Source organism: Nesoenas mayeri (genome assembly GCF_963082525.1).
Source record: "Nesoenas mayeri genome assembly, chromosome: 22".
In the NCBI taxonomy this organism is placed as follows: domain Eukaryota; kingdom Metazoa; phylum Chordata; class Aves; order Columbiformes; family Columbidae; genus Nesoenas; species Nesoenas mayeri.
The window spans coordinates 4,745,454-4,771,586 of NC_137572.1; the positions used below are offsets into that span (position 1 = coordinate 4,745,454).

The following is a 26,133-nucleotide window of genomic DNA, read 5'->3' on the forward strand; positions in this document are numbered from 1 at the left end:
TCCCTGCTTAGGTACGAGGTTCACAGGACAAAGAAATTCCTTTTCCTCCCTCTGCTCCAGCTCCGAAAGGGTTACAGCTCAAATGCCTGAAACAGCCTCAGGAAAACATGAATCAGTTCCAGTGAGGGAAGGCACAACGGGAACCCAGAATTGCAGGCTGTTGTGCGCTTTTCATTTATGTATCTACCTCTACAGCTTTTTGAGGGGGTTGTGAGCGTGTCTGAGTGTGTAAGTGTGAATGTGCAACATGGAGGGAGGGAGCGGAGCTGCTGCTCCTGCCTTCTCTGCCAGCTCCACGGCAGCTCGCACTGCGGGAACGGGAGGAACCGGCAGCAACCTGAATGAAACGGAAAGGTCAGTACTGTCAATAAATCACCCACAGATAAATGCTCCTCCGAGATGCTTCACCCCCCCCTCCCTCCCCCCCCCCCCCTTTTTTTTTAAACCCCTCTTTTCTCATAAATAGGGTATTAATACCATATCTCCAAGGAATGTAGTTGTTTCACAATTGGTCATAGCCAGCAATGTCTAATAAAAACGTAGAGCATGATTTTAAAAAGGCAAGCGTGCCATTTTCACTCAACTTCAGTTTAATTTTTAGTGTATTCTTAAGTGTATGTATATGGCTGTATCTTTTAAGTGGTTGAGTATTTGAATGGAGAAAGGTTAATTACCTCCTTCGATCAGATTTACACTGTGTAGGTTACATGAGCATGTAGAAAGCAGACAGAGTATAATTTTGCATGCCGTTCTTCATGTGACAGTGCTCCCTGAGGCATTTTTGGGTAGTGTGTACAATGTGGTTAGTAGCATGACTGAAACTTGCATTTCTTTAATAAAAAACGTATAGGTCCTGTCTGTAGCAGAGCATGTACTCTGTACTTCGGCTGTGCGAAAACAGCAACAGTCACAAGGGCTCTGTGCTGAGCTTATTTTCTTTCCTTTCTAATGGCCAACTAAGCACTGTTGATACAGAGTGGGTTTAGGAGCGATAGGTCTGGAGGGCCAGGTTACTGTGTCGTTAAAATTCTTGAGGAATGAGACAGTACTGATTATCTTCATGGCAAATCGGCTCCTTCACCCTAGGCTTGGATTTGTTGCTGTGACTGATAGGAAATAAGCCCATTGCTGTTGCAGTTCAATTGGGATTTTCTACTTCACAGCTGAGAGTGCATAAGTATTTACTGGCGGAAAAAAGGAGGGAGCTGGGGAACCAGCATAATGTAAAACTTGCAGTCTTGGGCTTGCTGTTACCACATACCTGGTTTACGGATCAAGGCGGTTTATACCAAACTGAAAGTTATTTCTGACCAGAACTGCCGGAAGCTGGAGACGCAGGTTCTTATTTCACTGCATAATGCATTATCAACAAAGTCTTGGTAATTTATGCGAACTCCACCCAAGTCACCTTACACCGGGATGTGTGAAGTTCACTCCGGATTCAAACTGTAAGGAGCTGGGAATGTCAGCGTGTGCAGTGCCAGGTCTGTGCCTGCAGAGAGACAGCGTTCAGCAGTGATGTGATACAGCCTGTGCTGTCTCTTCCAAAGGGCTCTTGTATGTCAGGGAAGTCTGCAGATTCAAATCTGGTTTAGTTCTGGCAGTGACAGTCTCCTTTTTTGTCACTTGTACAGATAGTCCAGAGCATGACAGAACTTTATATTAGCTTATTATGGTTCCTCTCAGAAGGGGAGAGCGCTTACACATGTCCCCTCAGTGCCCTGCTTTTCAGTGGAGAGAGAGAAAATTGTATTGTTTATTAGAAGCAAGACTGGCACTTAATAGGATTATAGAAGTATTTTTAAGTTCATGCTCTCTATCTGGTGTTCCTGACTGATACTTGGAGTCCAGGGAGATTTCTGGTTATTGATGTAAATCCATACAGAATGAACCGTGCCGATGTGTGTTTTCTTCCGGGGAAAAGCAAAAAGCATCATTCTCAGGGTTGCGGAATCCTCGCCCTACCTGCACCAGTAGCTTTTTGGCTGGACTGGGACAGAAACGAGCAGCTCTGCATACGCAGCACAGCGCTGCACGTTCCTTTGGATAGATAGCATCTGCTTCCAGGCCAGTCAGCACTGGTTACATTCTGCAGAACCAGTTGTGGGTGACTTGACGCGTCACGGCGTTACCTGCGCTCCGCTGCCTCGGCTCCTGACCCCAGTGCACCCCCCAGCTCCCCTTGCAGAGTTTCCCCGCTCTCCTGAGCCCCCCGGGTGATTTCTGGGAAGAAATTCCCTGTGTGTTGTCTTAAGGAGGGGGCAGTTTAATCAGAGCATTAGTGAGCACGTCCTTTGCAACCTCAGGTCTCTTTGCAACAAGCAGCGTATAAAATATACTGCATAACCAAGGGACAGGTGGAGAAGTAAGGTGATTTTGAAGTTGTGGGTGTGGACAGAAAGCAGAATTGGGGTAGGATCTGAGCTTTCCCATCATGAGTATAATGCCCAAAGCAGGCAGATATTGAGCTGCTGAGTCAGAACAGGGCACATTGCAACGTGTGTTCATGTAAAAAGAAAGAAGTTGCATGTACACCTTCTGTGTGCTCCTTGGAAATAGTAACCAGAGGCAGTGGCGAGGGATGGGAACTAGAGTAGTCATCTCCTCAGCTCCATTCATGTCAATATACTGTTATTACTTCACTGTTTGTTGTTCTTATCTGTTTATTTGTTGAAAAGACTTTCTCTGTACTGTCTGGAGGAGAGTTTGCAGACAAGTGTATATCCAGAAAGCAAATTAGAACGTAAACATCTGTGCATTTCACGCTCCTGCCCGCTGCTTTGTTCTGGCCTGATGGTCAGGACCAGAGTGAGTTTTAGAGTGGGGTTGATGGGAGGAAAAGGGGGAGGAATTTGAGTTGGTACCTTTGCTTTGAAGCACTATTTATATTCTAGCTTCTCTTAAATCCTGTGATCATTTCTCCTGAAACTGAGAGTGTGAAGTTTGTTATCCTAGCACCTCTAGAGACACATCGGAGGTGATGTGCTACCTGCTCTTTCCATCAGTTGCTTTTTCTTATGCAACCCATAATCTAATCTGCTTTTCTTCCTTCTTTGTAAAACAGCAGGAAAAAGCACAATACTTACTTACTAAAAGGTCTGTTATGGTTTTCTTTCAAAGCTGACGGGAACCTGTGGCTGGTTGGAGATGCTTAGTGGTGGCCAAGCCCACCCTCAATTACAAGAGGTGGTGGTTGCGATTGGCAGCACATTTGGCAGAGCCAAGCGTGACCTCTGTTCACCTTCCCTGGTCAGGAGCAATGGATATGTGTTGGATCATTTAGGTTAGATTATTGTTGTGGCCTCCAATTTAATTTATAAAAGGCTGCCTGGTCTCACACTCCATGTCGGTAAGTCCCATGGCTGAATAGATGTCTGAAGCATCCAGAAGATGACAATGCATCACCATAGAGAAGCACTGGTAATGGTTTGCTCTCTCTTGGAAAATGAATTAAATGCAGTGTGTAGTCCTGATGGAATTAACTGCTCTTCGAGTTGTGTAGTTATGACTCGTTCCCAGTCTCTGAGTGCAACTCACTGTTGGAAACCCAACTGATGGACTCCGGCACTGTTTGCTGCTTTTCCTGTTGTATTATACAGCAGTTTCCCTATTTGCAGTGCTATTGAGTACTCAAGGATTTCTCAATGCCTTTTTTTTTCCTCAGGCTCTATAAATTAGTGCTCCAAACCTTGCTCAGGATTGGAATGTAGTAGATAAGATTTCACCCTGAAGGGGTATTTTAACCATGCAGACATGCTTTACTTTCTAGCCACATTGCTTCATTTGTTTATTTCAGAAGGTTTTTCCTTTCAAAGTGAAACATAAGAAATTACACAAACTTTTTTCCCTGAAGCATAAATAAAAATTTTCCAAGCCTTTCGAATCTATTCTCTGTACATTTTGAATGGAATAGCTTTTTTTACTGTATTAGATAAATGTAATTTGTAAGCATACCTTGTATCTCTTCACAGCTGAGTCAGTGTAACTGTGTCGAGGCTACTTCAGGCATGTAAGTGTGCTGGAGCAATGCGTGTCATATTATTATTGTATTTAAGTGCACATGTCTACAGTGATTGTGTAAAAAATCTATTTCTTTTTTTAAATAAAGATGTGTTGGGAGAGAAATGTCAAGACCCACATCAATAGGTGCCATATAACCAAGAGTTGCAGTTGAATAAAAAGAGCTTTAAGCTACTTTTTATGGTTTCTGAGCAAATACCTGAATTCAGAGCAGTGGGAAGAGAGACCCTGACACAACATTTCCATGTTTTCTATTACTGATATAACAATAATGACATCAAACACACCTCAAGCCCCTTGCTACACTTGAGTGAGTTTTAACATTGGGCCTGTGCTCTACCACATTTGTTCCTGTGTCTGAAACACCAATGTTCTCCTTTGAAAATAATGCCAGGAAGCCATCCCAGCTCTTGAAGACCATGTTGACCATGCTTCTGCACGAGCAAAACCTGCTTTGAAAGCAGGTCTTGGTAGTGTTGGTGTAGGGGAACATCTAAAGTATAGGAGCAGCTTTGAAGGGTTTGTTGCACACCAAGAGGAAAACCAGACTGCAGGAATACAGTCCTGGCCAGAAACAAGGCCTGGGTTGCGACAAACAGAACAAGGAGAGCAAACTCCAATGTTACAGCTATAATTTGTACGATTTCAGCTGCTGTACGCTGTTCACAGCTTCCCTTTTAAAAGGGACTTTCCCAGCTTCTTGTACTTCCAAGGGAGCTGCTTCTGGGCACACACAAAAATACTTAGATTTTTGCAGATCAGGAATCTCCGTTCCCTATTAATGATTGAAGGAAGCAAGGCCAATGTGAGATATCCGTTTCAGAAGACAGTTGTTCTTAAATCCTGATGTTTGTGGTCGCACTGGGCCGTTAACTTCGTGCTCAGAAGGTTAACCAGAGCCGTGTTGACTTTTTTCATCCACAAACTAATTTGTTTAATACTGCCGCAGTTGCTCGCAGCTTTTTGCAGGAGCGGCGTAATGAGATTTATAAACCTCTGATCGTTTCCATATCTGATACTTGAATCCCCAGGGGAAGCTGCAAAAGTGTCAGAGCTCTGGCAAGGCGAGGAGTTGTTCTTATTGGAGATGATGTAGATTTGGTTGCTGGGATGGTGGGGTGACTGCTCTTCAATCTGTAGCCTTGGAGCCAGTGTGGCTTGAAGAAGCAGAGCAGAGAGGCTGAGGCTGCCAGCCAGGGGGTTCATTATTGGAACAAAAAGACAAACACCCTCCCTCCCGCTGCAATACGCTGAACAGGGAAGCAGGTTTCACAGGGAGATAATTACGCTACTGGAAAAACTGCTGTGACAGCTCCCAGCACTGCAAGGGGAGCTCTTGTGGGGAGAAAGACACAGCAGACATACAGTTTTCTTCCCTTTTCCTCCTGGTTAGGGATGGGTTGTGCATAGTGTGGCCCTGAAGCACTTGATCCTCACCTCCTTGCCTTTGCTTACTTTGCCTGCTTCAGGCTAAGTTTGTTTGTGGGTTTGTTTTTCAAGTGCCATAGCCCACAATCTGACTTGTGAAAACAGATTGACACCTGAATTATATTTTCCCTTGTTTATAAAAGTATCCATGATTGATTATGAGCGCAAAATTACCCCATTTCTCTTTGAAAAATGGCAGGGAAGGTGTGTTTTTCTGCGTGTGTGTGTGTATAAACATGCACACGCTTTTTGTTTTAATGTTTTTTGTATATCGTGTTGAAGTAGTGTGAAATATTGCTTTGACTTCAGAGAATGAAACGTGTTTCATGAGCTCCAGCTCCACAGCAGCAAGAGGAAGACGGAGGGTTAATGTCACTGGGGCAGCAGACTTTGCAAATGAGGTTTCAGGTCTGATTACAGCTGGCAATATATTGACATAGGAGATGGTATTGGTAACAAATATCCATTGAGATGCAGAAATGTTGTTGAACACCAGCTGATGCCCACACGGGCTCTTTAATTAGTGCCTGGCCTCATTTTGAATCATGATGTGCCTTTGTATAGGAGGAATTTTTGACAAATCCAGTGGCTCATAAAAGAACAGAAGGTAATTTATTTTTGGCCTTTCTTCTTGTGCATATGCAAAGTTTTCTTGATAAGAAAATTATTACTGGGGAGTGTGGATGCACAGAAATTGAAAGACTCATAGGAAAGAGATCTTGATGAATAGAGCCGTGCGCTGTGTCAGTGAGGAGCACAAGGGCGAGCTGATGTTTGTGCCCTTGGCAGAGTTGTGATGAGCTCCCAGCTGATGCTGCAGCCTCTTAGGGAGCTCCAGCCAGAGCTGACGTGCTCTGAGAACGGCCTCGCTTTGCGTTTGAACGGTGTTTTTATCATCACTCATCGGGTTGTGGAAACGCTGATCAGCAGGGAGTGCGGGCATGTGTGCGGCACAGGGAGCCAACAAGAAATACTGGTTTGGGAAATAATTTCATCATCTTTGGTGCTGTTTGAAGAGGGGAAATATTGAAATAGAAGCTGCAGGTACTTCTTAGTGCTTGTTGTATGCTGGCTTTTGATAATGACTTTACCTTTGCATGCATGTTTCATAAAAATCGTGATAAAACTGTCTTTCGAAAAATATTTATTAGGGACTCAAAGAGATCTAATAGTCAATGCCTTCAATATCTAGCAAATTAGAATATGTACTGATGTAATCTTTGACTGGGTGAAATCTACTTGTTTTTGGTGATTCTATAAATGTAATTCATATAACATTTGACATTTTCCAGTGCTGCTTACAAACAGAACAGGAACTAAAACTGTACATATCAAGGAATAGCTTTTGCTACTATAGTGAACGTCAAAACTCAATAGCAATTATACTTTTTACTACCTTTTATTACTATATAGGTGTCCTAAGTATGCAAAAAGAACTGAGTTGAACCTGACCAGCTATCTGCATGGCAGTATGCTGCTGGAAAATAAGGTATCAAACCCAAGAAAGGGCTTAATTCAATGTGTTTTTGTCACCAGTTCCGACTGCACCGCTCTGTGTGCAAACCATTGGTGGTGGCTGTTTACGGCAACCGAGAAAGTGGGAGGTGTTGTCATGGTGTTAGTGTGGCCTAGCGGAAAGTTTTCAGTGCAAACACGTGTGGTAGGAAATCTTTTCCTATCCTAACAGCGTATTAGAGCTGTTTGCACGTGCTGGGGAAACAAAACGATGGCATCTTTAGAGAAAATACACTGCTGCGTTTACAAGAAACCCAGAGTGTGCTGGAAGCCTTAATTACTCTATAATGGGTATACAAGTTGATATACATTTCCATCCAAGAACGGAAAAGATTGTCTTCTTTTACTAACTGCGCTCCCTCCTGTAGGTTTTCCAAAACCGAATGGGAGGCGTCAGGTTTGGATGGTACAGCCCGTTCATTTACTACATGAAAAATAGAGCAGAGCCAAACTAGAAGAGGAAGCTAAGACTGTTAAGAGATCATTTAGATTTGATGGAAAGACTTTTAGTTAATGATGAGGATTTTTAAGGTTAACTTCGAACAACCCGGTTTAGTAGAAGGTGTCCCTGCCCATGGCACGGGGTTGGAAATAAACAATCTTTAAGGTCCCTCCCAACCCAAACCTTTCTATGATTCAGTGATCTCAGGAAACTCAGGGAAATAAGTGCCAAGAGTTTTCTTGCAAAACATTAAATGTAAAAATTTTTGATTAATTACCTGATTAATTTGGTGTATTTGAGAGAGAGCAACAGAGCAGCTGATTCTTCTTTGTGTTCTGTTTGACATAAAGAACAACTTGGGTAGGTAGCACAAATGGCTTTCCAAACAGGGAAAGAATATTAAAGATAATAATAATTTCCGAACAAGCTTTGCAAAAAGCATTTCAATGAGCTCGTTTGTCTCTGGGAAGGAAAAACCTCCCAAGCCGAGCAGGAGCTCTGGCTCGGGCTGTCACATGGAATAGCGTCTCACTGGGTGAGCTGCCCGGGAGCATCGGGCTGGGGTTAAATCAGAGCGGAGAGGGAGCCGCGGTAACCCAGGCACAACCCGCTGAGACGCCACCAGCTGTGCCCCGTGCGGCAGGACAGAGAGGAGCCCAGCGCCCACTGAACCTCATCAGCCACGAGACCCAGCTCCTGGCTGTTCCTGCCGGCTCTATTATACCGTACCATTTTCTTCCCCTTTTCACTATATTCTTACCTTTTTATTTCTTTCGCCTATTCTCTCACAGCCTTCTCTTTTTGCTGAGTTATTCACTGGGCACTAAAAAAGTCTCTTTTGCAGGTGTCAGTTCTAAAATTATCATGATTATTGAGAGGGGGAGAAGAAAAGCCTGGAGAGCACTGTTTACTGCCATTTGCCTGGGCACTGAAATTAATGTGCGCTAGTTTCAACAATATCTCATTTCTTCGGGAAGGCTAATAGCCCGGTCACTTCATTATCCTGCCTTTCTGCACAAGTGCCAATGTAATAGAAATGCTTTTCATTGTGCAGACTACCCTTGGGTGCCCAGGATTAATGCTTTCAAAAGCTTATCTGCACGTTCTGGGGTTTTTTTATTTCTTATTCTGTTAAACTGCAAAAGCTATAAATCTGTTCATCACCTGCCCTTTTAGGTTAATGTATTACACCTGGAACCCTTTTTGATGTCTTAAAAACAATCAGCCAATGCTTCCACTAGTAGGTACTTTACCCAATCAGTTAAGGCTTTATTTGTCTATTTATTTCTTTTCCCAAGAGGGCATTTTCTTACTGACAGCATGAGTCAGGACAATTAAAGGTTGCAGTGAAATATTCCAGCTTCTAATGTGATGCAACATGAACTGGAATGAAATGTTACCTTAGTCATACTGAAAAAACCCATTTAATGTACTGGACGCTGTGTTACCCGTGGGACAGAAGTTCCCAGTTATCTCTTCCCAGTAGTTTCTTCCCCCCTGCAAGAGCTGTATGGATTAGGTCTAAAAATTACTTCAGGGCAAAATGTTACTTTATTCCTGTTAGTCTTTGGAAACTGAGAAGTGGATTTAGTGGCTGTGTGTAACTTCCAGCAGGATTGTCTGTGTTTATTAATTTCCCCTCGCAAGCCCTTGAATGATAAGAATTGGGCCCCGGGGAGCTGTGGATGTTGACACAGGTTGTCAGGATGATGCCACAGATGTTGTGATTCTCCCCACTAGATCTTGGTTTTCACTGGGACTTATTTTGACACAACAGTCCAGGGTCCATGTGGATCCCGCATTGCCAGCCCTGCAGATACACAAATACCTGTATTTTCACATGCTGGCCATACACTCCAGCTTTCCTTGCCTCGGGACAGCAGTTTAGTTGTGTTTTCTTTTTCTCCTATGGTGGGAATGCACAGCGCCTTGTGTTACCCATAAAGGCTGGTATGATGGCAAAGGAAAACATTTAGCAAATAATTCTGAGTACTTCACCTGTTTAGCTACTCCAGTCGGATTTTCTAGCCTTTTCTGCCCCCCTTTCTGACTTGATAGTTCCCCGCTTTGGCCAACAGATCTATTCAGATGCACAGAGAAGGTGTTGGCATCCTCTCGTCTTTTATTACCCTGATGCATAAGCAAAATGGTGGCAGAGCTACTCTGTAGAATTTATACTGGTGGAACCACGCCAGGAGCGATTTTAAAGGCAGAGCAGAAGGAAGCGATAAGGCACGGTATTTTCAAGTGAAGAATGATGGAAAGGAATTACGGTTACCTGATATAGTGGGTTTTTTTCTACCCCAGCCTTGCAAAGCACGTAAGCATCTGCTTAAATTTCAGTGAACTTCACCACGTGGCTCAGGCCAGGCAGGTACCGGCTGCTCCTCCAGCAGCTGGTTCCAAACGGAAGGGACAGCGATGGTAATGTAGCATTAAATGTTCTTGAAAAGCTCTTTGCATGCAGATTTGCAAAGGAGAGAGTGAGTGTGAGAGTGTGTTCAAACTGAGCAGTGAAATCTGCACAGCTTGATCTGCCTCATCCATCTGGTTGGAGTATTTTATCTATGTGTAACAGATTATATTGAGTCTCACCATTCAGGGCGAGCTGTTGAGCCTCAGCTGACACGGGAGAACCGACCTGTAAAGTTATGCGAGTAAAACAGGAGCTTAAATTTCATGCTGGCTTCTCAGGAGAACAACAGAGGAGGTGCAGAAATATCGTGTCATCTTTCTGTCCTGACCATGTGTGTTTGTTCAGGAGACGGGGGAGTGACTGTCTCCTGCTTTGCCACATTCCTCCTCCTCCTCTCTGAGGCTGTGCTGCTTCCCCTTGGCTGCTTTGTGCTTATCTGACTTTGGTCTTGGTTTAGCTCGGCCAGCGCAGCAGCTCCGCAGGGAGAGGTGGCGGTGACGCGGGGGTTAAAGCCGGCGCAGATTCCTGCTCCCCTGCTTGCTCAGGTGTGCTGCGAAGGGTAATAAAAAATGGCTGATTAGGAGAAATAACTTTGTGAGCAGAGCTTATGGGACTAGGCAGCATTCCAGGCTGCCAGCTCTTCTTATTTCTCTTCATTTTCCTTATTTTTTTGCCGGTAGCTGTCGTTTCTTATGGAAAAGACTTGCCTATCTGCTGCTTTTTAAAATAATTTTTAATTATTTATTTTCCTGCTGAGTCATTGCACAACTCACCAGTCATTTGTGTGGTTTGCTTCCTGGAGTCTCGCATCGGTTTGTCACGTCCCTTGCTTCTTTCCTCCTCCGTTTAATGTAACTGCACTCGTTTCAAGCACTGCCCAGCGGAGCCCCTTGCAGATGATCCCGTGCTCTGTGATTGGGGTGAGTGAGACATGAACTAATGGCAGAATTTGTCCTGTGCTCAGTAAGCTGTTATAATAATGTTAACAACTGAAAATTATTCATTTTCCTTACACAGAGACAGCCTGGGACTGCAGACATGTTATCTCAAAACTGAGGGGACAGAAAACCTTTTTGCTGTCACTTTTTCATACGTTCTGCTGGCAACTGCTTAGGCAATTAAACACCTTAAATATCTTCATTCTCTATAATGCATTACAAACAGGGTCCTCTTTTTGTTGTTCTTCAAACGTCTTTTCAATCTTGACTTATCTATGAATATGTAGCTCACTGTGTTCCCTTTTTTCTTTGTCGTCCCTTCTTTATGCCTTTAAAATGGGGCTGGTGTTTCAGGGACGTGCTTGGCCTGCCTGATGCATAGTTAAAGAGGTTACCTAAACCCACAAAACTGTGCAGCAGTGCAATTAATATGTTTTGTTTTCAAAGAGTGAAAATTCCTGGCTGACATGTTCTTAGTCACAAGTTGTGTCTGTTATGCTTGTATTTATTTGCTTATAGTTTACTTTACAAATTAAAAGAAACTAAACAGAAGTTTGACCCCTATTTTTCTTCCAAAGTGTTTGTGTTTCAGATGCTCCCTCCCCAAAAAATAATTAAAAATAACAAGAAGAACAAAACTGTGGGTTTTTTTTCTGGAGCTCTGGCATTCCTGAAGGATTTGGGTAGCGTTGCATGTTGAAGCATCACAGCACCCTCGCGACCCCAGGCCCTCCGCTCCGGCATTTGCAAAGAGGAAAGTCCAAATTCTCTTCTCTCACAACACAGACATATGCACACACCGAGGTGGGATCTGCAAAAGCCCACGTGAGGGTTCACAGACCAGGAGGTGGCCCAAGTCAAAAGAAGGGCTCTGAGAGGAGTGCGTTAAGATCTTGCTCATCTATCCTGTCTTTGCAAAGCTGCATCCTAGTGCAGGTCCGTGGGGAAGATACATCATTAGATGGTTGGGTGAGATGGGGAGCTGCTCCCTTTGGAACTGCAGAGCCCTTGCACGGCTGCTTAGGCTCGTCAGGAATCCTCATTGCAGGATTAAAGTGATGTCTTGAAGCTGTGCTGCATGAGCACCTTGATAAAACTGATCTCTGCAGCCCAGTACTTGTATGTTCCGTGGTCCCTTGCTGCATGTACCTTATTGCTTTCTCTCCCCATCTATCTGTTTTTAAAGCAGTTTGGAAGGTGATGGGGAAAGCGGAGGAGGAGGTATTGCATAAAACTGATTGGGAAACAGCAGACTTCAACACTCCTGAGCTGTGCAAGTGTCTAGGGCCCTAATTATTAATATTGGGTGGTCAGCTGGGCTGGGCTTTTGTTCTCTTTTGCATCTGGCCAGAACATTTTGTGGCGAGGATTGCGTGAGAGCAGAGTGTGCATGGTCCTCTGCTCTGTACAGGGCGCTGTTCTTGTTCCTGAGCCTTAATTTTTTCCTCCAGCCCCTGATGTTTGGTTTTTACATGCCTTAGGATAAAAGCTGTGCTACTGTGAATGGTCTTTTATGATTAGGAACTGCAAAATCAAAGTTATTTCCTACTTTAGGCTCAGTCTTCTCTGAAATACTGGGCGAGTTATTTGAGCTTTCAGTTACTGTGGCTTTTTGCTCACCTCTTGTCTCTTTTAGTGTATATAGTCCATGCCTTGATGTTTTAAAGTGCAGCATTTAGCATAATTGGGGGCACTAGACAATAGTGCTTCTTATCAGAAGTCCATATAATAAAAGTTACGTGTAGTATTTCAATATGTGTTCCTCTGAGCCGCCTTTAGAGTTAATGTTTTTGTTTTATGATGTACCATCTCTCAGCCTCTCCTCCAGAAAGGAAAATAAATCTAAATTAGACTGGAGCCTCAGCTAATTGTTCTTTCTCTCATCATCTCGGTGGCAGCAGGAAACCTAGCAGCAGGGTTTCCATTCACAGCAGACGTGCTGCCAGCTCGGCTGCTTTTGTACCAAAAATGCATGTGTGGGTGTTGAAGGTATAAAAATGATTGGACAGTAGTGGTTGCAGCTGTCTCCTTGAGAACTCAAGGCAAGGGAAATCAATGAGCTCTTTCCTCTAGGCTGGGTTTTTTTCTTTTTAATTTATTTTTTTATTCACCGTAAAGATACTTACCAATTGCAAATTATTCCAAAAGGGCAAAGTAAATGTCTTATGATTATCAAAGGCTGCATCAGCGCTGGGTCTGTTTGCAGTGCTGCCATTGGCTCTGCACAAGGGAAGAATGGAAATGTGCTCTGAACCACTGTGAGATATTTTGACCCCTATGGCACCTTTATCTTCTGGTCTGTCCCGCGCTCAGGTGCTGCATCCACCTGTCAGCCCTACATTTTCTTTATTGCGCTGCTGCCGCTTCCATTGCCTCATCCCGTGCATCAGAAATTCAAGTAATAATGGCTGGCCCAGGCAGATTCGTACTGTGTAAGCCTCGGAATGACCCGTTGGGTTGTGATACACTGGTTTCTGCTGTCAAGAACTAATTCCAGTGCACGTTATGCCCCTGTGACCCCCACCTGGTTACATCTGCCCCCCATGACTTACTGTTCTCGTAGGACTCCGTTTAATTCCATTTAGCTGGTCAAGAACAGTCCCACAGGAATAATAACAGTAGTGATTTCTAGACATAAAAAGGCCTGAGCAGCCTCCTATTTGCTATTGATATTATACATAATTAATATTATAATTGAATATTTAATACCATTGAAAAGGAGTGATGATAGCACAGACAAGAGGAGCACTGCTGTAAATATGCAGTCATTTTAGACTGGCTATTTAATCAGAACAGCTGGAGCTACTCTTTATTTGTTTGCTTATCTTGTATTATTTGTTCAGCTAATCAGGTTCTGATGTCCCAGAGTTCATTTCCATTCTTTTCCTTATGAGAATGCACTAGAAAGTCTAGTTTGGATGGGTTTTTTCCCCCAGCTTATTCCCCCGAGTGTGCCATGAGCCGCCGGTGTCTGTACCTGGTTTTGCAGCGTATTGCTTGGGTGGAAGGCGCAGCTCTGGGGAGGTAACTGCCTCTGGACGAGTGTTGCAGTCAGAGAAAGGATTTCCCTGTGCAGCATCTCACTGACTGGACGAGTTTTAAACGTTGGTTGATGTTACGAACAGTTGTCACTTAACAGCATGCGAGGCTAATTGCAACTGATTAGTTGATTGCACTTGATCGTTCCATGTGCTTCGAGTGTCTTTTTTCCAGTATGTGCTTCTGTCAGGGAAGATTAAATTTACCGTGGCTTTGTGTTGGCACGGAACTGCAAACAAACAAGAGGTCAGCCCAGATAAGTATCTCTGGATCTCACTTTAGGTCATTCTTTACACTTTTGGGGTATTCTTTGATATTTGCTGCATTTGGATTAGCCCATCTCTCTTCTATGTTGAAACTTGAGAGCTGCTTTTAGCCATTTATTACTTGTAAATGAGAGGACAGTGCTCTTTTTCCTTAGAGGTGATCTTCTGTAATACTTCTATATTTTTTCCTGAATTAAACAAAAGAAATCCAAGCCCAGGCTCAGTGATTCTGATTGCGCAGTGATTTCCTAATTCCTTTTCTTATACTGGGCAAAAGTGACAAGAGAAGCCTATTCCTGAGGATGTTTTACTGACCATGATTGTGTTCTCCTGAGAGAAAATTCCAGGCACCTATTAAAACAATATCTTTTGTGTGTTGCCAAATAGAAGAGCAGGTGTTTAAAGAAATTCCAGTTATGCAAAACCTGGACCCAGGTTATTACGTCCCAGTTCAACAAAGCTCTCAGGTATGTGTTCCAGTCCGTTCCAGAGCACCAAGTACATGAGGCAGGCTGCCCGTTTGAACTGCTTATTCCCCATGCTGCACGCATTGGGGTAATTGGGGTACAGACATTGCAGAGAGCGAGCTGAGCACACCGAATTCACCCCTGGGGTATGGGAGGCCTCCCAGCCTTCATCAGCTCTGGAGTGATGCCCTACAGATGGACATAATGTAATCAGTAAGGTGTTGACAAAGCTGATTTAAAACATGGGAAATTAAATCCACTTTTAGGTCAGCACTGTCAGCCTTCCATTCCCATCTCTTCTTTCGTTTTTCCCGGGGCTCTCGAGCTATCTCTCCTTTCCATATTGCATGATGATTTTCTTCCTTTCCACTGTATTAGTTTTAATTTCATGGACACAGTTTGCTTGGAAAATTGGGTTGGGGGAGGGTGTGTGTTTTTTGATTTTTTCCGTCTCTCTCGTGTCGGTTCCTCTTTGTGTGTATGTGTGCTGGAAGTTTGAGGGCAGAAATGAAGATGTATCGCTGATTCTGCCTTGATTCCCACTTCTTGCCCAAATATTCAGAAGCTTTTGGACAAATCTCAGTTCTTGTTTCCTAGTTTTTTAGGTTTATGTCAGCACAGGCCTTACTTACATTTGGCTTTTTGGGTAGAATTTATATCTTGGAAAGCATCGCTTTCTGTGGAGCTCTAAATCCTCTTGAATCGTTGGTTCTGTAGGGCAGAGCTTTGCTTTTACACCGGCTGAGAAATTTCCAGGCACAACAGTGCTATATAAATAATAAATAAACTAATAAATCAGTTGTCATTGGCTCTCACCTCCTAAATTGAGGTCAGAAGGAAAAGTCATTTGAGAGAGAAGCAGCAATGAAAGTTGAAATGCCTGATGTCCCCATGGGAGAGCACAACCTAAAGATCGCGCTTGGCATTTAATTTAAAAAATATATAGCCGGCCCCAAACGAATATCTGTCAAGCAGACGATTAACTACCCGATATGAGGAGCCTGACATTGGAAATGCTTCGTGCTTCCACGCGGGCACGTGGCGTTCGAACTGTTGGCAAGTCATTTGTCAGCACCCTCGTGTCCTCCCAGGGGAGGACATTGGCATCCCAATGCCAATCATATAAATGCGTGTCATTGGCATCCCAACGCCATCGAAGTCCATGACATTTGTGTCATTCCTACAGCTGTGGGACATGAGACATGCCGAAAAACCTAAATTTTATTTTAAAGTATTTTAAATTTGTGTCCTTTCTCCTCCCTTAATTCCAGGAGTAGAGTAGGACTTGATGCTCAACAGCACCGAAATGTTTAAATTCCTGATAAGCAGATACGATAAATGCCATAAATGATGGAACCAGCAAATTGGCTTTGAGAAGATGGAAAAGGTCACTAGATGTTTTGTTGATACAGTTTTAGCATGTACAGATGTACAAGCTCTGACTAGAAATTCATCAAGTTGACCTAGCAGAGAACTTGAAAGCACGGGTGTGAATGTGGGCTGCGCCTTTTGTGAAATGTCCTGTAAACATTTGTTCCAGTACATTTGATTCTTAATTTACAATGAAGAAGGATTCATTCATCTGAAGAGCGATTGCTTAATGGCCTTTATACAGCCAGAACTTTTATTAATATAATGGTGTCAGATTTCATTTGAAGGGCATTCAGAGCTGCTAAGCAGCTGAAGAAGTGGTATTTTAAATAAAATTATATTTCTGTTCTTATAGCTAGTATCAAATTTTGCAGTGAATTTTCAGTCGTTTACAGCTCCCATGAAATAGCCCAGTGCAGGTTTTATAGAACAGAGCAGCTTCTTTAGTTTGTTTGGCCATTACTGTTCACCAGATAAATGTGTCGGTGTTTTGTACAAGTGTTAGTGTGACTCCAGGTGTTTTTCCCCTCCTGTGAAAAAGAATCCATGGCAGAAACAAGAAATTGAGTTGTATTACAGCTTGACATGTGTGGTGAATCAGACATGTATACATTGTATTGCTTATTTGCTCTATACATTAAAATAATGTCAAACATGCATATAAAATATATTATTATACCTTTATATATATATATATATATATATATATATATATATATAATATTCTGAGTTTGTCTTGGGGTGAGCCCAGGAAAAATCACAACATGTGACTGTTGGGAAAGCTCCTTCCCCCAACGCTGTAGCACTAAGGTTTTGCATGCCAGAAGACAATCTGTTAATATAAGTGACTTATTACCTCTATCATCTTCAGCCTTCTTTGGGCTCAAGTCTCAGATGGCATGGAATTAAGTAGCTACTATTGAAGATTATTAAGGCTTCACAGATGGTTATCAAGTGTTTATAGTTGTGTCAGAGGGAAAATCTTCAGTATCGTTGCCAATACTTTTGTGGTGCTCTGACAACATATTTAGTTGCCATCAGTAGTAGAATATTCTGCGTTCAGCCAATGCTCAAAGAATTGATTTTATTTTCTTATTTCCAGTGAAAGTCCAAAACACCTTCAATGGGAAGAGTACTAGGATGGCGTTTCAATGGGAAGGGTTTGGCGTGTGCTTTTTATTACAGCAGAAATGCAGTCACAAAATTAGGTATAAAATTATATGAGATATAATTTTGTAACCCAGACATGCCATTACTGCGAGTGTTAATAACTTCATTCTTAACCCTCATGTAGGGTACAAAGCAGAGGTAAATGCTTTGGCCCAGCTGCTTGTGTCAGCATGGCAACCGATGTCAAGGGTTCAGAACTTCAGGTCTCGATGCTTGTTTTAGTCAAATGGTACATAAACCAGCACAGTTAACATTCAGTGAAACCAGCCCTGCTGCATGCAGTGTTGATTATCAAAACAGTTACCCTAAGTAAATAAATGACAATGTATTGATAAAATAAAAGCCTGCCTGAATCTCGTATTTGATGAAATCAGGATGGATAATACCAGACTTCCAACGAGTCTTTGGTACTTCAGATCTGCGCCGTAATCCCCACAAAGGCGCGTTTATACAGCCTTCAAGTGCGATATATAATGATTGTCTGGCTGTTAGAGCAGAGCTGTCATTAGAACAGACTGAGAAGCCGTTAGGAATACTTCTTAAATTTTGATTTTGAGCTTCTGATCTCTGTGCAGGCTTGAAGTGTACTTCATAGGGTGCTTGAAAGATGGCTCCTTCTCTGAAGAAAAGTTTATCTTGATAAAATGAGATGGATTGGAGCACAACCCTGCAGAGCTGTGGTCACCTTTTGGATAGGATCTGTAAGAATGATGAGTGCTGATGAGTACGATTTCTGGATTTACGAAAGCATTTATATCGTCGTATGAGCCACGTAAATGAGCACCAGAGTATCCCCAATGTCCCTGAGTATCAAACGTCTCTGTCTTCCTTTCCAGAATGATGAAGTCCTCTGTACATTCAGAAGAAGATGACTTCGTGCCAGAGCTTCAGAGGAGCATCCATCCCAGGGAGAGGCCGGACTGGGAGGAGACTCTCAGCGCTATGGTAAAACACCTTCTCGCCTTTTCTGTATGCGTTATTTTTGGTTCTGCACAACCTCGACTTATACTCTAGTTAGGCGTTAAATTATCTTCCCTGAGTTTCAGAGTTTTAAATGGATTGCATAGTACTTTCAACAAGACCAAAATATTTCCCTTCCCCTGGCAGCTTGTCAAGGAACGCTTCTGCCCTATTAATATGTGCCCCAAAGCGAGTCTAGTAACCAATTAAAAGGTCCATACGATGTCACAATGATTTTCAGTCTGCATTAACCTCTTTTTGAGCAAGGCTTTTGAGCACGAAGGGAGCTTCTTGTAAGAACATGCTCTTTGAAGCATGCAGCATTGTGGAAGAAGAAGATTTTAGCAAGATGCTGGTTAAGTCTACAGAAATAAAAGCTCAGCCTGAAAGCTGACCTACCATCCGAGCAAACAGAATTGCAGAAAAGCAGCGTGGTTCTCATGCTCGTGGAAGGCACAGACAACTCTATTACCATGATCTATTTGTTTTCTTTTTAAATGAGTCAATGAAGTACCTGCAGTTCCACTTTCTCAAGTCCCTCCAGCATTTGCTGAGTTTGGAAGGTCAAATATTGTTTTATTAGGAGCCAAGGAGGGCGATCTGAGGGGGAGGTTTTGTGAAGTTATCTTACCTCACAGAAGCTTGACCGGCCTTATTTCAATATAGGAATGTCTGGAAGTTGTATGTGCCGGACAGTCAGGTTCATCTGATGTATGGGACAGAGGCATATTCATCCCAGTGGACTGTTTGTAATGGGGACCTGTTTTTTTGGGGTGCTTTTGGTGGTTCTGGAGACTTCCCTGTGGTTATGAAATCCCACGCCGAAGGAGGTGCCGCAGCAGGACAGACTTCACTGGAGTTAGATAATAACACAGCTGCCTGGATGGCCCTCAAGGGCTGCTATATTTTGTATCCCCCCCGCCATGGTCTATATGTTTAGAATGTGGTCGCGTTAGACGCACCGTTTTGCTCGCTGCCCCTGCCTCCTGTTCCCACCGCGCTCCGCGTCACCTCCGCACGTGCCGTTTCCTTCCTCTCTGCTCCAGTTTGGAAAGCGCACTTGATGATACCGACTTTCTTTGCAGAACACCTCTGAGTTCTAAGGATAAAAAGTCATATTTGAGCCAAGTAATATTGCAGTATATGGATTTTCTAACGTTTCACTGAGATAGTAATGTCATTTTAAAGGAAAAGAGTATCTTTTCCTTTTATGGTCCCGAAAAGTGCTCTATTTCTATGTTATAAGAAGTGAAGTTCTGAAAGAGAGCCTTTGTATCATGTTTCTCATATGAACCAACAAAACAACTGTCCTCAGCCTGTCATCAAATTGATATTTGTGCTTAATATGTCATTTTACCTTATGTTTCTGACCATCTGACTTACTCTCAACACCTCTTTATGAGTTCAGTAAGTTGCAGTATTTAAAAAGCAGCGTGAAAACAACCTCTCCCCAAGCAGCCTCACTCCATCCTTGTTGCCTTTTTCTTCCATTCGTCTAAATTTTGTGGGGAAGAAGGATTTAAACAGCGAGATAGAGATAAAATGTTCCTTTATGCACCCTGTTGAAATGGTGCTGTCACAGAAAGCTGCCACCTGAAGCCGCATTAACATGACAGGCACTGGAGATAAGGTGAATATACTCACTCCAAAGCTACCAATAGGATTTTCTTTGGAAAGGTTGTTTTTTCTGCAGCGTCAGCCATTTCTTTAATCTCGGAAAGCTTTCAAATACAAGCTGTGGTAGGTTTATCTACAGTGAGATTTTTCCTAGTGTCCCGAGCACAAGAATACAGGTGATGGTTCTGACACCTGGTCACGTCCTGCAGTGATATCTGCAGGATAACTCATGGGTTTATAAGCAGGTTGCCTAGAAAAAGTGTGATGCAGGAACCTCTAAATTCCTGGTGGGAAATGGTTATGAACCGGTAAATTTGGCAAATGCTAAGTGAGCAAGAAGGCAGGTAGTCGGATGTTGGTGCACATCATCTGTAACAGCTTCTGCTGCTGGAATGGTAGGAAGAATCCAAACCTACGGATGTTTTAGAAAGGCACAGAGGTTAAACCCCGTCCTATGAAGTTCCTGGAATAACCTTAGTTCTTATATCAGGTCAGACGGATTCCGAGAGCGGTAGTATTTTCAGCATTTGAAACTAGATAAGGTAACGTACCACAGATTGTGAAGGTAATAAAGGCTTTTTAATGAGACCTCAATATATCACTCTGTTAAATCTGGGGCATGAGAGAGGAGAAAACTATTTTTAAGTGCAATTTATGAAAGCGTGTAGAGATTAGTAAATTGTAACGGTTTAAAGAAAGATTTCGCTGTCCTTAATGTGGAGTTTGTTTCTTATTCTTTGTACAGCACTTAACCCAGTGCTGCCCCAGATCTTCATTGTGTCACAAAGATAAGGATGGCACAGCAATGGGATTTTGGGTGGCGTGGACAATGCAGGCGTTGATACGATACAAACATTCCATACAGCACACCAAGGCTGTAATAATATTTTGGGCAAAACAGTTCTGGTCTGGCATTGCACCAGTAACCTATATTTCATTTTCAATTCACATCACATGTTTTCCCTGTTATTGCTGCATGAATCAAGTATTTTTCTTCCCTCGTAAGCTGTTGGCAAGACATTGTTTGGTGGCGTATGGTTCTTTTGCCTGCTCTCCGCTTGGTTCGAGTCGTTTCTGTTTCACAGGCAAACTCCCAGCATGAAGCTGGTCCCCGAGAATCCCTGAAAATTAGGGCAATCCCTTAATTGGCACGTTGGCTTCTATTTGGGTTTGCCAATTAAATGAGTTCAATTAAACAGAATGGATACCGTATTTTTGGCAGTAAGTATTAATTTATAGCAATCATTTAATTTCCATTGGCGATGCTATAGAAGCAATTGTTTCTTACACTTACAGTATATGCAGTCTTGCGGTGTAGTGTTGACCCAGGAGAAAAGAATGACATTTTCTAAACTTCTGTTTATATGCAACATTTAGTAAAGAAGGAAGGATTTAGAATTTGCCGAAGCGGGATCAGTAAAGTTTGTTTTCCATCATGATCACCAGTTTTAATGCATCCTGATTTTGCATTTTATCTGTCTATTGCAGAGTGAATCCAGTGCACATCAGTAAATACAGTGTCTTACTACGTGAGATGTTTGGGTCATGTATTTACATGCCACCACTAGTATTTCTTCTTTTATGGTCCTAGGGGGTAACAGCAATGAAAAAGATAGAGGTGGCACTGGAGTTTAATGGCTCATTTTTTGAACGTTCCCAGTAGCCCTCTGCCAAATGACGTAAGTGTAGGTAGGCATAAAAATGCATTAATGTACATTAGGCACTTAAACCTGGGTTTACCGAGGCATTAGGGAGCCTGAGTGTGTCTGTTTATCACACTGTGAGTAAACCACTGGGTTGTGCTCTCTGTAGTAGCTGTGTGGCAATGAAGGCTACATAACATCGTTATTGGCATAACCACTGGCTGGCCAGGGGACTCACCGAGGTGGGATTTCCTTGTTGATGACTGAATTAATCTGTTGTTGTTTGTGTGATGAGATATTGCTCTCTACCATGACAACGCAAAGCTCCACTTGTCCTTTTATGCCTAAGCCATGGTTAGGATCACCTCATCCCTCTGTGAAACAATAGGCTGTAGAAACTGCATCAAACAAGGGGCTGGGATTTTTGGAGTCTCTTTTTTTTTAAGCCAACAAGGACCTGGAATTGAAGTATTGTGCTCATTGACTCTTCTGTTTTCTCTGGCTTTTTTCTACAATTCATTTTACAGAAGAAGGACTCGAACCCTGGCTGCCTTTCCCACGCGTATTGTATGTGGGATTTTTGTTCCTAAAGTACATTCCTTCGCCAGTGTGCTATTATACGAGGCTGTGTACTGTACCGCTGAGAGCTTTGGGAATGGTAATAAGGATCTCGCTGCTGCTTCGCTATAGCCATGGCAAGGCCGAATGTAAAGCTGGCAGGTAGTTATCATGCTAATGTCGTCCTCAGGAGCTAACCATTCGGTTTTGCTTGTCGCATCCCTTTTTGTCTCTGAAACCAGTGAGAGCTATGAAAGAAAATACAAGCGTGGGACAGTTTTGCTGGAAATTCATTGTCCTTTGGGTACATTTGATTCATCTGCAGAGAATCAGTTCAAGTCCACGTGTGTCTTTAAGCCTCACTTAGGAAATCTTTGCGTGCCATAAAATCAACCTGCTTTACAGAGGTGAATTTTGGTCACAATGCCCACGTAGGTTCAAACAGCTGCCAAGCTGCTCAGTCTATGTCTCAGCTTCCATTTACCAAATGAGTTGTTTTACATGTGAGCCGAGATGGTTTTACCCATGGATCTGTGAGCCATTGAACTTTATCAGAAAACACAGGAGATGAATAGTTAAGAATTTGTGTTTTGTTCTTTCCAGGCTGATCCTTTAAACTATGGTAAATGGATGGCCTGGACTAATGCTGAGTCTCAGAAATGAGAGGTTTCCCTTCATTTGCCAGCTCATGGCAGTGCTTAAAAGTGGTTTTTTTTTTTCCTTTTTCTTATTTTTTCCCGCTTTGGAGTGGAAAAGCTGGGAGTAGAAAACACACATCCTGTGTGGTCTTTTGAAAGAGAAGAATTCCCTGTTAACCATGGCATGCAGTAAGCACTGGCTGGAACAATTGAACATTGACAGGGAATATGGAAAATGGAATTAAAAGTCCTCAACTCAAAAAACGATACACATGAAAGTATCTTTATTTAATGCAGATTTCTTGGACATGTGATTAGGAGTGTGCGTAGCCCAGAGTTTTCCTACTGGAAGCACTTATTGTTTTTTTCACTGCCTTTCGTCTATTACATTTCTCATTTACTGTGAGGTTTTAAAGGCATCTCGCTGAGTAACTGTTTCCCTGCATTCCCAAGTCCCTGAGCTGGGAGCTAAATCTAAAAAGTCAGCACTACTTCTAATAACCCCAGCAGTCCTGGCCTTGAGCTATGCCTACACTTAAGCCAGTCCTACAGCTGTCCTCTGCCACGTCACAAGGGATAGTTCTTTTATCTTCGCAACAAGGATCAGGTTAAGGAGCTACGTGATGACTTAAATTTAAAAATATATATAAAAATTCAACTGTTTCTCATTCTGAAAACCACTTTTGTGCTTTTCTGTTGGATCTCAAAGGTGTTTTTTTGCATTGGATTGCTGTAATGAGAGCATGCTAGACCCTTGTCCCCTCGGGGATCAGATTGATCTGATGCCTGCTCCTTTCTGTGTGAGGGTGTAGAGATGGGTGCACAGGCGCCCTGGGCATGAGGACAGGAGCCTGTCCTTGGTTTGCAGCTTTGCAGACGCTGGAGGTGGTTGTTAGACGTGCCAGTGCTGCGCTCTGCCGCTCACACCCTGAACAGCACGGGCGCTCGTTCTTCAGAAAGTCAATTGGGAAAAGCACAGCTGGAGGGGGGGTGTTTGTTTTCCTTTAGTAAAGCTGCTGTAGTATAACAAGCAGATATGTTTGTTTAAGCCGCGAATGTCGGCCCCAGGTACATAAACCAGATACTATTCCTTCTGCATTTTAAATATGGCCCAATATCCTAAGTGGCTCTGAGAAATGTAGCTGAAATGTATTGAAGGGACACAAACATCCTGTATGAAAGTACTTGGAAAACTCATTTGCATCCACTAAATGAATCAATGGAAAGTGGCATTACAAAGAACTTGGCCAATACTTGCATTTCCATCCCGTTGTCACTGTGCCTCTGACATTTTGGGATGAATGTTGCACCTTCATCGATGACCGTACATTCCTTCAAAGAAGTGGCCCAGTTACAGCATTCCTGTGCTCAGGTACATTTTAATCCTTTCCAGGATATTGCTTGGGGAGATAAATGCTGCAGAGTCGGGGACCTTTCCCTTGGAGCTATTTGTAGCAGTTTGGACATGGTGACTTTCAGTTTAGTGGAAGCATTTTTCCTTTGCTTTGCTGATTTATTTATTGTGGAGAACCAGGATAGTCGCTACAACACATAAAGTGAGAGCAGAGCTTTGTCTCCCTGGGGTGTGTTAGTGGCTGTGAAGTATGAAGCCAAGATGAACCATATTTATCCTTTCTTCATGCTTCAGGCTGAGTTTTGAGCAGTAATTGGTAGAAGCAGGATGGTGCTAATGGAGATCCTGTCTTCTACCTCGCAGTGATTTATAGGACAGGTTCTCGATAGCGTTGCAAAGTAAGATCTGCCAAGAAGTGGATGCTGACCCAGCTTTGTGTAGCTGGTTGGTACCCAGGAGCAGAAACACCAACGTCAGATCTCAAATGGCATAGACAGGCCGCTCCAGTTCATCCTCTTGATCACACAGTAACGACTTCTACAGAAACAACATTCCCGTTTGCTGCTGTTCTTCAGTGAAGAAGTAAAACTCTAGCAAAGCTTGGTTTCTTTGGAGAGCTCTGTGAGGTTTTGTCATTTTTTTTCCCCTCTCTTTTTTCCCCTCCAAGAAAATGAAGGGGAAATGAAAATGATGTAAAGGAAAGACTGTCATGGAAACCAACAAGCATTTTGAGTCAGCTCTGCCTTTTTTAGAAACAAGGCTGTGTGCTGAAAGAATCCAGAGCAATCTGGTCCCTCCAAACTGGCTTTGCCGAGAGACTGATGGTAGGAAGATGCATAAATGTTGTTGCCTGTCTAATAGTTACTCTTGCTTTGTGTCAAGCTTGGATAAAAGTACCTTTCCTCCTCAGGGATTTTATAGTAGTATTATGGAAAACCAGTTAAGTGGGTATGGGATTCCTGGAGGTTGATGGGAGTCCACCCTATCTTCTCTTGTAGTGCATCCCAGTGTAATTCTGCGGCAGCAGGAGAGCTGTGGGGTTTGCGTAGGTTCCACATTCTCCCCTATTGAGTGTATCAGGGTGGAAACTTTATCACATCATGTTCACTGGGCTGTTTTCTTCAATTTTACACGTATTTTCAAATAGTGTTACATTTCTGGATGTGAGGGAGACAGGTTGACGTGTTTTCTGATAAATACAATAAGACTTTTTAGGAGAAAATCCTTTCACATTATGCAGTGGAGTTCTTAGCTATAAATTATTTATGACTAAGGTTTTGTGTGCTAGAGAGCGCAAAGCTCGAGGTTTCCAAATGATGTCTATAAAGGCCAAAAATTTCAAACTTGCACGCTTAAAGCTGGACACCCCAATTCCCAAGCAACACTTGAAAACTGCACAAGTGATGTAGCTTCTTCAGGGCTCCCCTGATACCCACCGAGCAAACGGCCGTGATGGTTTAATAATGGAATGACCGACCATCAAGACTGTCAGCGTAGGAGAGCTGAGGATCCTGGTAATGTCAATTGACTGTGTTCTGCATCAAGTCCTAATTTGTTTGTGAGGTTTTGGACCAAAGCAGATTGATGCAGCAGTGCCATCGAGCTGTGAAAATGGGACTACAGAATTTGCATAAACAGATTTGCTGTGTGCAATTACTGGGCTTCCGCAGAACAGCGATGCATAGAAAACAGGGAGGTGAGAAGCAACGGGTGATGCTAGCTCGCTAATTTTCAGGTGTAAATAATTCAACTATTTCAAAATGAGTTTTAAAATTAAATTGCCGTGACGCAAATCACAAAAGCTGACAAATCTCATTTGGAGTGTTGTGTTTGGACAGGAGGGTAACCTAGGGTGACATTGTGCCTGCCAGGTTTGAGACCAAAACAGGTTCCAAGTAGTGGTGAATAAAATGTGGTTTTCTGTAGCTATGTGTCTTTGGTTTAAATGGGAGGTAGTTGCAGATTATTTTGGAGCAATATGGTTTCTAAAATTGCAATCAGTTTCTTTTTTACTTATCTATCCAGCAATTTTTTCCTGTTGTTAGTACTTCAGACTGAAGATTTTAGCTTGCATAAATTCACCGTTTTACCCGTTCTCCTCAATTGTGAGACTTACAAGGCTGTCGTTGTGAGGCAAGTCCAAAGAGCTCACATCGAGTTGGAAAAGCAACCCAAGTTAATGACTGTATTGCATCTCATCGGAGTCCCTTTAAATGGATCCATGCTGCTGGAAATGGGCTGGCAGGTATCTCCTTCAGCAGGGTCTGGACATAAGTGGGAAGAAGAGGATA

General features: G+C 42.9%; 1 protein-coding gene across 1 annotated transcript in view; it reads left to right on the forward strand.

Moving 5' to 3' along the window:
• Positions 1 to 247: 247 nt before the first annotated feature.
• ARHGAP32 (Rho GTPase activating protein 32) overlaps positions 248 to 26,133 on the forward strand; it is a gene marked incomplete at both ends in the record, with an annotated part of 114,117 nt that continues 88,231 nt past the window's right edge. The window contains 2 exons of the mRNA XM_080357853.1: positions 248 to 354; positions 17,909 to 18,017. Of these exons, the coding sequence (XP_080213979.1) occupies positions 248 to 354; positions 17,909 to 18,017 (216 nt within the window). The remainder of the gene's footprint in view (positions 355 to 17,908; positions 18,018 to 26,133) is intronic.